The sequence below is a fragment of the Hipposideros armiger genome, unplaced genomic scaffold (genome assembly GCF_001890085.2).
Source record: "Hipposideros armiger isolate ML-2016 unplaced genomic scaffold, ASM189008v1 scaffold_656, whole genome shotgun sequence".
Taxonomy (NCBI): domain Eukaryota; kingdom Metazoa; phylum Chordata; class Mammalia; order Chiroptera; family Hipposideridae; genus Hipposideros; species Hipposideros armiger.
Window position 1 is genome coordinate 391,407 of NW_017732006.1, and position 12,360 is coordinate 403,766.

The window sequence follows — 12,360 nt, forward strand, 5'->3', positions numbered from 1 at the left end:
GTTAAAATCCTTTATTATCTTCTCAGAATTGGCCAGGGAGTTCCTTCAGCCTGGCCCCCGTGTCCCCATCACTCATCATTCTGTGATGAGGTACAGCAGGATGTTCTTGATTCATCTTGTACTTTTCCTGCCCCAGCGCTGGAATCAGCTATTTTACAAAGGATTCCTTTTAATGGAGATTGATAAATTTAAAAACTAAGATCTGGGTGGTAGGTGTCTTCATTGCTACATAACATTTGTAAAGCAATGTGATTTTATTTCAGGTATATTTGCTAACTCTGCTGTTAAGGAAAATTATGTTTCAGAGGCTCTTTTAAGTGTTTTGGCTATTTATAAATAGCACATTGTTTATTTGATGAAAAGGCTTTTGCTGGAATGGTGCTGTTAAAAGACTTCAACTTCAGTAATAGATTATCCCCCTCCCTGTTTTAAAAAATATATTTCAGAGGTGAACTTCAGCCCAATAGGTCACAGGTACTGTACTTTCTGAATCATCAAAATCCAAAATAATATTTTATCCAGATAAACGGAAAGAGACCATACTTTTTTAAATCCTCAAATATATGCAGTTCTATCAATGTTTTGTGACATATTACTAAGGAAATTTTATCAAGAAAAAAATTTGAAAATTATTCTTCTCAATTGAAGATAGAAGCTAAAGATTTGGAGATAGTTGTAACTGCATGAGAACACTCTTGGCCCTGGGAAAGTTATAAACTAGAAAAGAAAGCTCTTTGAGGTCAGCTTGTTTTGAATAAAGTGTATCTAATTGATGCTTAAGATTTTTCTTCTTATTTATTGACATGAACATGGGTGTTAACTCTGTGGACTTGGTAGCCATTTATTTTTTGTCTTTGTGAGCTAACATTAGATTGCAATTAGGAGCTTCAGCCCTCACCTTGCTGGGCAAACTCTTTAATGTACTAGATTCCTAAGGGTTAGGGAGCTTTGTGTTAGGCCCTGATCAGTGTGGTCCCCTCACTCTTCTAATTTTTTCTGACTTCAAAATAGGATTTGTCATTCTTACCCACCTTTCTGAAGAATTTTGTAGAAATTCATATAGTTGAGAGAAAGTACATGTGGGCTCAACTGCTTAGTGTGGTATTGAGTGAAGTTGAGGATAGCACAAGTGCTGAGCTGAATATACCTGAGGTAGTTTAGCTAATAAATCTGTGGCTTTCACATCTTTTTCAGGTCCCATAGCTTCCTGGGGGATTTTCTGTATAATCTAATCTGCCCTTTGGGTGGTGGGGCAGGATTCTTTGAAGAAACAAATGTGTGTATGCAGTATTTCATCTGTTATGATGCTCAAACATAATACACACATATAACCACCTAAAAATTGTATTTAGAACTATGAAAAAAATTAGCCCGTGTGTCATTAATTACAATCCCTAACATGAATATTTATTTATAAAAAATATATTGCTCTAGCAATATATTACTATATATATATTTTAAAACACAACAGAAATGTTAAAAGAAAGAGATAAAAGTAAGCAGAAGTTTTAATAGTATCTTCTTGCCTCTTGATGGGTCTTTGGAGATTAGTATCAAGGCACACTGACTGACACTCCATTTTCCATAACAGTAACAGCTGCCAAGTAGGTCAAAATATCTGTGTCTGCATGTTAGGGACACACTGAATATTTGAGACCAAAACATGGGTTGTAATATTAAAAAGTAGCAGACTATTATCACTTCTTAATAGTTGAGTTTTGAAATGACATGAGTCAAATTGGCTCTCCAAAAGGAATCTGTGCAAGTGCATTCCACTCCAAATAAAACTAGTATGTGAAAATCGGAGCTAAATAGTTTTCATTTAAATGAAACTAAACTTAAACAAAAAATTTACTAAGTGATATTACAGACACCCATGTACGCATACCTGTGCCAAAAAGATTTTTAGAAAATATTTGACAGAATGATTCTTTGACAAAATACTCATTATAGGTTTTCTGTAGCATAGTCTTTATATGTTCTCTTTCTTTGGGATTCTGTTATAGGTGATTGTTGAAAGTATATCTTTCTATTCTCTTCTCAGGTAGTAGAATCTATGGATGCATTAGATAAAGTTGTCCAGGAAAGGGAAGATGCCCTAAGACTCCTTCAGACCGGTCAAGAAAAAGCTAGACCTGGTGCTTGGAGAAGAGACATCTTTGGAAGAGTCATCTGGTACATAGTTTACATTGTGGCTTTTCAAAGATAAGAGTGGAAATCCCATGCCTCTTCCCCTGTCCAATATCTTTTCAGAAAACTCTCACCATATGATATGTATTAGATGTATTAAAGAGATATCTAATATAAACAAAGGTCCCCAAACGCCTCTGGAACTCAAGAATATGAAGATAGCTTTATTTGGTAGCCCAGGCAGCCCATTCCCATTTATCTATAGGTTCTTTCTAACAGTGGTTCTTAATCTTATGTGAATCATATGACCTTTTGAGAATTTGATGCAAGTTATAGATCCTTTCCCCAGAAAAATGTATGTGTATACATGTAATTCAGAGGGTTATAAATGCCATGAAGCTTATTTTCAAAGACATACCTGTCTTTTTTGTGCATTAAGATCCTGGGACTATTAAAAAGTTTTTGAGCCATAGGCCAATGAACCAGGCTTAGCTTGCTCCCACTGCCATCAGGATAAGCCCTAATCCAAGTTCTGACACAGCTTAACCTTATCTCCTATGTCCAGTCCCCATACTCCTGTCAGATCTTGGGGAAAGATCTAATAATAACATTAATACTGAGGTATAAATAATTGAGAAGACCCAGTGTATAATCTCTCTGCCAGGAGTTTATTTCGTTTGGGTTGACCTGCCAAAAGGAAACATCACTAACAGAATTTTAAACATTGGTCAGCAAATTGGGGAAGGTATTTTGGGTGGTTGGAGACCTTTCCTGTACTATTGCAGTTACATTGCATAATAGCGCTTACTCATTTGATGGGTTTTTAGTGGAATTTGAGGTAATGGGGCTGTTTAGAGCCACATTTAGGGGAGTAGCTGTGTTGTCTTTAACCATGTAATCTAATACAGAAAAGACAGAAATTGCTAAAACACCTGATTAAAAACTCTATTTTATGTTCTACTAATTCTTATTTGGATTAATCAAGTGAGGTCAATTAGGAAAGTGGGGATAAGAAGAGAATCTGTGTCCATTTTAGAATCTGTAAGAGTACTATTCTCTTCAAGGGTTTATTTTGCTTTTGATTTATTGAAGACATATGTAGTCCAAAGGAGGCTAAAACTCTGTATCTGTTTGAAAAAATATTAAATGTTTTCTATAAGGCAATACCTTTTTGCTTTCTTGGCAGGCACAAGTTCAAGCAGTGGCCTATACCTTGGTACCTAAATAAAAAATACAATAGAAAACGGTTCTTTGCAATGCCCTATGTGGAACGTTTTGACAGGTGAGCCCAAGTACCTCTACTAACAAACAACTTTACATTGGATGACATACGATAAGCTTTTGCATAAGTGAATACATGTTCATTGTGGAAAAAATAGAAAAATCAGGTAAAAAAGAAATTCTTATATAATCTCACCAGCCAGAAACAGCTTTCTATTAACCTTCTAGTGTATATCCTTTCAAAAGTTTTATTGCCTTTCTGTTTATCAATGTATATGTAAGAAGATGGTTACATTTTTCTATCGTGTTAAAGAGAAGGTCCAAATACTTGTTATATAAAATGTCAGCTTATTTTATTGCAAGGTTGATGAAATGAAAAGGGGCTAGGGTGAGGAGAGGAGCCTGTTGCATTATATCTGAATTCATGCTATCTTGCAGAATGGTATCTCCAAATATTTTTATAGCAAATATTTCTCTGCATTAAGGTTAGAGAACATAGATAGCACTTGTTACAGGAGTGAAGTGATTCCCTGAATCCCCAGCTAATAATTATAAAAACATAAAATTTTTAAAAATAGCTATTTTAAAACTGTATCCACATCCTTCTAGAAGCACACAGAAGACTAAAGGAGAGCTTAATCCCCGAAACTGCAATTGGAAGGCAAAAGACTTGCAAGTTTGTGGTTTCCAGGGCAAAGGTGCCACTCAACTCCATGGAAAAAGCAGGGATGGGGAAACTGCAGGGTTACTGGCTAAAAGTGTCAGAGAGCAGACTTCAAGGCAGAAAAGCAGCTAGAAATTTAAAGGGGAAATCCTAGCAGCACAAGAACCAGTTTTTTTAAGATTTTTTTATTGGAGGTTTGGGGGAGGGGAAGTGTTGGGGAATTGGGGAAGGGACCGGCCAAGTGGTTGTTCTTCAGTTTTCATTGTGGAGGGTGTCAGTCGCCATCTGGCTGCCCGTCGGCAGCTCGTGGCCTCTAAGCTCAAGGTGCTGTGTTCAATCTTAGTTGCTGGTGGGTGTAGCCACCATCTCATGATGGAGTCGAACCAGCAGCCTTGTTAAGAGCGCGTGCTCTATCTGCTGAGCGATCCAGGTAGCAGCTCAGCTCAAGGTGCAGTCTTAGTTGCAGGTGGGCATAGCCCACCATCGAACAGGCAATCTTGTTGTTACACCAGCTGAGCCATCCTGCCACCTGTTGGCAGCTCAGCGACAGCTCAGCTCGGGCACAGAGTCACTGGCCCATGTGAGAATCGAACCGGTGGCCCCATTGCTCAGAGCCCGTGCTCTTAAGCCAACTGTTAACCAACTGAGCCACTCGGCCAGCCCAAGAACCAATTTTTAACAACTGCCTTGGATAATACACTTTCAACAAGTGTTCTTTAAAAACTGATTTTCTCCCCCAAAAGCTTGTTTCCATACAAAAAAATCAAAAATACTTTTAAAAAACAATTTAAACAGCAATGAAGTGTCTTTAAACCGAACTTTAATGTATTTTAATATGCTTTAGAATCACACTTTTTTTCATCTACCCCACCAAACCAGCTACCTCTCCTCATGTCGTTTTATCTATTGTGACGTTGTGATTTGTAATGAAATATTTGGTTTTTGTCCGTTTCTGTCATAGAGCTCCTAAAACCCTTTGATTCTTAAGTGATGAGAGCAAAAGAGGGGGGAGGTGTAGCAGTACGAGGGGGGAAGGTGTCTTTTGCTGTTAATTTGTTTTGAAAAGCACCTAAGGTTGGGAGCTGGCTGACAAGGGGAACCAGCCATGAATAGCTGGTTCAAGCTTTCAATCCCACTCTGATTTTTAGGGAGGGGAAAGGGGCAGGAGGCAGAATCAGTTGCCAGTGGCCAATGATTTAATCAATCCAAATTCCTTCCCCACCTAGTGTTCTCACAATTTAATCTTAGTTACTTACCCTTCATCAAAGTCAGGCCTTTCTCCCTTGTTTCATAAACATAACTGGTTCATTTTCTAAACTCTTTTGCTGCTCCTGTTGCTAGTGCTTTGAAATCTCTCCACCCATATACAGTTTAAGACCAAGTCCAGATGCTAAACGATGGACGAAGTCTAACTGCGCTGGCTGTTTTTTCTCCAGGCCTCATGTTGTGCCATTTGACCCTTACAGGCATTATACATATCAGAATTATTCTATATTTAAAATGACCATTTTAGCCTTACATTCAAAGGATGCGGAACATTCTTCTGAATATTCTTAAGAACAGCAAACCTTTATTCTTTCAGATAGGGTTATTTCCTGTAAATAGCCAAACTTTAGTTGGAGCAAAGATTGATCAATACAATGGGTAATCTAATTTCAACTTTTAGTCTTAAAATTTTTTTTGTTTTTTTGTATCTACACATATTTTTTACTTCACCCAAATATAACTCTTATCTCAAATTTCTATGAACTCCCCCATAGCACTGGCATATTATATCCAGTACCTGACTCTTAATTGTGAAATTTTATATAAGCTTATACCTACTAATAAAATAGCCTACAGAGTATCAGCTTCAGTACTATAGAGGCTTTGCATCCATGAATTTATCATTTACAACTGACAATTCCTACATGACCCTTGAGATCTGCATACTTTAGCTGAGGCACAAATGCCTCCTGCCCTGAGATGCTAATAGGCAGAAGCAAACTCACTGAAGAGTGGTGAGTGTAACTAAGCACCTAAGCATCATCTCCAAGCATGATTTTATTCTCTTTGTTGTAGGGGAATAATATGGTAGAATGAGTGCTATTTGAAGTTAGCGAATTCCCCAAAGTCTCAGGATATATATCAGGATGTAAAAATCTAATTTCAATAAAATTACATTGTTTCTAAAATAAGGTAGAAAGATACAGTCTGTTACAAGTTTACAAGATCTGTTCATTTTTTCCAGTCAGGAAGTAACGAAGGAAACTTGGTGCAGCCTTACAGATGCTTTTGATTTCATGTTTATCTTTGACTTGAGTAGGTTTACAGTGATTATTCAAGTTTAATAATAATGACACACCTTATACAGAAGCTGGCATAATTGTGAAGCCTTTAAGTAATCGATTTGGACATATTTTGATAGTATTGAGTAACAGGGAAATAGTTTTGTATAAATCACTGTTATGCATTTATTATTCTAGACTGAAACGTGAGAAACAAGCCCGCATCCAAGCAAGGAAGAAAAGTTTAGAGAAAAAGAAAGAAAAACTTCTTCGGGAAAAGTTTCCACATCTTTCTGAAGCCCAGAAGTCAAGTCTTATTTAAGATGTCTGAACTCTTAATTTACCAATTTTTTCTTGGATAACAGTCTGTATATGAAAGTAACTATTTGTTAAGTTGTTAATAAAGAAATTGTGTTTCTAAACATCTATTTTAAATGTTATTATGGCATGTTAATGCTGGTCCTGCTTCTACCAGATTTTTAAAAAAATAGGTATAAACTTCAGATTAAATTCCCATTTGATAAACTGATACCTAAATAGATTTAAAGCACCTGTATCTTAGAGTAGGTGGGTCAACTGCTACAGCAAAGGCCAACCAGGTAATGTGTTTTTACTATTATTGTTAATAGGCTACAAAGATTGTGTATATATTGCTGTTGATAAACAGCACGGACTTTTACGGAAAATAATGATAAATACATTTAGTACTTAACATATCAAGTTATAACACAACAGTCCAAAATATGTATTTATGGAATGGCTAGTAATTTTTATTTAATTTTGCAAGCCTAAGGTAAAAAGCATAGGCAATAAATTTTACTCATCAATAAAAAGCAATTCTACCAATCCACTGGTAATTATTATACTAAAGAGCTGGAAAGCATCTGAATGAAAGCAAAATATTTAGAGAAAATAGATATTTATACAAAATTATAAAATGCTTGAAATACGAATAGTGCTTTTCAAGGAGAGCACCAACTTATTTTAAGTTATAGAGCCAGTTAAAGCCTTAAAATATTTATGTGGAAATTGAAATATGCAAAAATGTATAAAGTCTACAAAAGATGGTAATTCTTTTCCTGAGTATACTAAAGCTATGAAACGTAAGGTGACACAGGAAGGGAGAAGTGTGGGAGCTCTTCAAGGGCATTTCCTTTCTACACACTGCTTCCCTCCTTCCTCATATTCTTGTTTGGAAATCCACATCTGTTGAAAGGTGCCCTGTAAAATGGAAAGAAAAATTATATTGTGCCTTTTATTAGAAAATACTTTCTTTTATTATCTCTATTTTCACAACTTCTAATCTTTGAAGAACTCTTAAACCCTCCCCCAAAATAGTATCTATTATAACCTTATTTCTGCCCTCCTCCAGAACCCAGACACCACGTGGGGTTAGAAAGAATATTAAATCCTTATACCTATTATACTGTCATTAGGATAAAAAATGGCGGTGAAGGAAGATGGAGGGTTTAGCTATGATGGCTTGTGCCAATCTAAGGCAATAATAGAGACTGCTGGAAGGCTTGATCCCAGTACAGAATTGAAGAGATGTAGCACTTGATTAATGGTAACATCTGGAACTCAAAAGTGCTCATCAGAAACTAGGATGAAGATTTGCACGTACACACACCATAGTACACAAGCACTTTACCAAATAAAACATTGATAGTGAAAGGAGGAAAATGACCAAAGGAGGGAGGAACCTGGGCTACGTTAATAAGACATGTAAGCAGGAGAAATCCACTCCCTATGATTAACTCTATTCAAGTGGATTCATACATGGTATCTAGTTTTAATCTAAGATCTGCTAAAAGATTGGAACTAGAACATAGATAAGACATATATAAATGGACAGTTACATTTAATTGCTTAAAAATGTTTAGCATTAAGTACTTGATGACATTTACTTTGGTTGCTCTGAGGTGAAGGGAAAATTCTCCGATCTAGGGTGCAGATAAGTGCAAGGACTGTCTCTCCTGATTCTAGGCAGGCACCAGTCTAAGCAACATGCAAAACCCAGCACCATGACTTCCCCATCTGCCCCAAGGATCACTTCCTGACTACCTCACCAACAGGCCAGGGAGCAACCAAAACCTGAGAAGGAATGGTTTAATTTTGAACATACTGAAGGTAAGTCCTGACCAGGGCCAATGACAGTATTACTACAAGAGGCATGAATAAGTTAACAGATTCCCACCTCTGTTTGAGAAGGAAATGGAAATTGGGCTGAAAAATATCCACTAAAAAGGCAGCAGAGCATTTCGTTATATTAGAACATGTGAAACTGGTATTAGGTCCTCATTTGATTGTTATAAAATGCAAAGATAAACGATGCACTGGAATTAATTTTAGTCTTTTCAATAAATTTAGTATTTTAAGGCTACTTTTTCAAATGTCTCCACATTTATTTACATATGAAATGTGTTTAATACAGTTGTGATGGATGTAGTGCATACACTTAGTGGTACATTGAAGTTAAAGCATTCAATAACAAATATTTTGCAAAGTAAATTACTCACCAAAGAAGCCAGAATGGAGCCGCCAATCCATGAACTAAACCTCCGTTCCACTGTTGTGTTATTTGCAATCAGTTTCAAACGCATACTCTATAATAGAGGGAAGAATAAGTATTATCAATAAGATCAAATAAAACAGGCGACTCGACTTAGGAAATTCATTTTTGATGACTTCTCAATGACTCTGGTTTAAACACGGATTATACAGGATTTTTTTGCAACAGCTAGGCTAATGGTATGCACTAGCTGAACTGAATAGGAATTTTTTTTTAAACTTTAATTATGGCTCTTAAAGTGTAATATTTAATAAGAATAAATTACACACCTTAGAAAAGTGCATACTAAAGAGTATGGCTCTCACCATTCATATCCTGTAATAGCAAACATACTTAATGCCTACTGTAACGGTGCTGCGTACTTCATATATTGCTTCATTTCTCCCAACACCAAGTACAGTTACTATCCCAACCTGCCACTGGTTCAGTAGTCCTCCTCAAATTTCTGACTACTTCAGCCCTTTGTGCTATCCTAACCCCTCCTATCTTAGTTCACCCCTCTCCATCCCCCAAACCCTCTCCCACTTAAAAAAAACAAACCGCAGACATCAGATCTCAGCTAAGTTTTTTTACTCATACTGCTTTCCGTCCAAATTAGTGTTTCTGTTTTGAACTCACATGCTCTCTTGATAAACATTGTTTTTTTTTTTGTTTTTTTGCCTTGCTGCTATCCCTATTCTACTTCCTGTATCAAGAGCATTCCCCCTCCCCCACCACGTAGGACTTTGCTTTTGGAGATAGTTCTCAAATTGTTGATTCCTTCCAATTATTCTATATATGAACACATAGTTTGAGTCTTTTTCACAGTGAAATAAATGTGTGTGGCAGGGGGTGCTGGGAACGGGAGGGGTGAACATAGGTTTCTGAAGGTGAGGAACTACTTGATATCTATTACAATGGAATTTTTCCTGTTATTTCATTAATTTTTAATTGCCTCCTAAAGGACAGGGACAGTAACTAACAGGTCTTTTTACCAAATCTTGTACAGCCCATGTCTTTATTCATTACTCTGGGAATCTGCATGAACTCTAATGATTAGAGCTATAAGGTATACTCCAGATCAGACTTTATCTCCAGCAATGTAGTAGAAATACAAAGGCAGGTGTCAATCTTGTGCCTATATCAACATTTAAATAACACATTTATACAAATGTGGCATATGTAAAATATTCACTTATGCAAGAAATCGAAAAACTTTCATATATACAAATACTGTTAGGGCCTATGTAACCCCTACCAAGTTTTTTAAAACGTAACATTTAGTGCGGAGTACCTTACACAACAAAATACGTGATAGAAGTTTTAAAATCTTAAGATTATGACTGCTACTCTGTTATCAATGTACCATGTAAACTACCTTTTCCCCAAACCAGATTCTTTTATCCTTTTAAAAGTTATCACCACGTACCCAGGATCTTCTTAAAACAAACATGGGAGCTCTTCAGTCCTCTGCCAAATTTGATCCTGTAAGTTCGCTATTAATAAGTGACATAACCGGGTACGTATCTGTGTGAACTGTACTGTGTCCCGCAAAGAGCTATGTTGAAGTTCTAATCTCGGTACCTGTGAATGTAGCCTAATTTAGAAAAAGGGTATTTACAGATAGAATATATAAATTAAGATGAGGTCACACTAGAGCCAGGAGGGGAGAATGCCATGACAACGGAGACGGACTGAAGTTGTAGGTTCAATCCCAGAAACGCCAAGGATGCTGGCAAACCTCAGATGCTAGAAGAGGGAGGAAGGATTCTCTCCTGTAGGTTTCAGAGAGAGCATGGCCCTGATGAAACATTAATATCAGACTTCTAGCTTCCAGAACTGAGAAAACAAGTTTGTTGTTTTAAGCCACCTACTTTGTTGTACTTTTGTTACAGCAGCCCTAGGAAATGAATATACCATTCAACCAGCCATACTGCTCTCCCCACTTCTGCACGCATGATAAGCCTTTTGTAAATTACTAACCAGTTGAACTACTACTCAAAGAGCTTCTTCGTGAGGCTTTCCTCTGATACTCCCAGGGAGTTAAGTGCTTGCTCCTCAGTGCTCCCAAGAGCACCTGGTTCAGACATACTGAGCCGCTTAGCACATCACTGTGTGTGATTTTCTGCACATCTGTTCATCACAGCAGGCTAAGCCCTTGGTGGGCAGGGACTATATTTTATGTCACTAGTGTCTAGCAGACTGTAAGTACTTATGTGTGGAATCAATGAATAAAATAAGATTCAAATACTCCAAGACTAACAGATGTATCTAGGAAAATTTGATTAATAAGGGATATTCACTTTACTGAAGTAATACTGTACCAGGCACACACAAAATATCATAAATTTACTGAAAAACAAACTTTATCTATGTAACATTATACCAGTGGCGAGGATACATCTGACTGAAGAATACCACTAAAGAACGAACAAAACTTACTGGCGGAGTTTTCTGAGAGAGCTCTCTATTTAGCCTGTCAGTAAAGCTCTGTATTAGCGTGTTTCCTCCCGCCACTATCACACTGCCATAGAGACCCTAGGGTACAAAACAAAAATAAATTAGTTCCAAATATTTCCAACAGTTTTTAAACATAACTATAACGAAAACCATGTCCGTCACTACGATTTCCCTCTTTTTCAATTGTTTTACTTCTATATGGACCTGGTAGCTTAATCCAGTGGTTCTCAATACTGCAGCATATTCCACTCATTTAGGCAGCTTTGAAAACACCAATGCCTGGGGATGGGATCCAGGCAAAGTTTTTGTTAGTTTAAAACTCTCTAAACTAGTACATTGTTTTGTACACCTGAAACTAATAAGAATAAATAAAAGCAAAAAATATACATGTATTTTCCCCACTTTCTTCAAATGACTTAATAGTTTTAATTTTTACATTAAAAATGTCAATTCAGGGCCGGCCGTGTGGCGCGATGGTTAAGAACTGGCTTGGGACGCCAGAGGGCCCTGGTTCAGATCCCACATATGAGGGCCAGTGACACTGCCCTCCACAGCTAAGATGCTGAACAACAGCTCAACCTGGAGCTGGGCTGCCATGAGTCGCCGGCGACGGCGTAGGCTGCAGTCCCTGTTGCAGTGGGTTGCCACGGGCTACCGTGTGTAGCCAGCAGCCAGTGTGAGCGGCCAGCAGCCGCAGTGAGCGGCCGTCCAGAAGCTGGCGACTGATCTGCCTCACCTGGGAAGAGTGCAATGATGGTGCCAACTTGGGCCAGTGAAGCAACGTCCTCCACAACTAGACTGAAGAACAAATGGACAGCAACTTGTCTGTTCCCCTTCCCTCAATTCCCCAGCACTGTTCCCATCCCCCAATTCCCCAATAAAAAATCTTTAAAAAAAAAAAAATGTCGATTCAATCGAAGTTTATTTATGGATATGGTCTGAGTTAGTGTTTTATTATTATTTTCTTCCCAATTGAAAGCTAATTTTCCCAACATCATTTATAATAATAATACATCCTTTCCACGTCAGTTTGAACTGATAATTTTTTATATATTAAATGTATGTTA

The 12,360-nt window shown here is 37.3% G+C and overlaps 2 protein-coding genes across 3 annotated transcripts in view; one reads left to right on the plus strand and one right to left on the minus strand.

Annotated features, from left to right (window-relative positions):
* Positions 1–6,708, plus strand: part of MRPL47 (mitochondrial ribosomal protein L47) — a 13,192-nt gene extending 6,484 nt beyond the window's left edge. For both annotated transcript variants that reach the window (XM_019626091.1, XM_019626092.1), the window contains exons 5-7: positions 2,045–2,175; positions 3,317–3,412; positions 6,481–6,708. In XM_019626091.1, the coding sequence (XP_019481636.1) occupies positions 2,045–2,175; positions 3,317–3,412; positions 6,481–6,604 (351 nt within the window). In that variant the 3' untranslated portion in view covers positions 6,605–6,708. The remainder of the gene's footprint in view (positions 1–2,044; positions 2,176–3,316; positions 3,413–6,480) is intronic.
* A 320-nt stretch (positions 6,709–7,028) lies between these two features.
* Positions 7,029–12,360, minus strand: part of ACTL6A (actin like 6A) — a 34,428-nt gene continuing 29,096 nt past the window's right edge. The window contains exons 12-14 of the mRNA XM_019626089.1: positions 11,276–11,371; positions 8,802–8,888; positions 7,029–7,503 (exon numbers count right to left, since the gene is read on the minus strand). Coding sequence (XP_019481634.1) covers positions 7,423–7,503; positions 8,802–8,888; positions 11,276–11,371 — 264 coding nt within the window. The 3' untranslated portion in view covers positions 7,029–7,422. The remainder of the gene's footprint in view (positions 7,504–8,801; positions 8,889–11,275; positions 11,372–12,360) is intronic.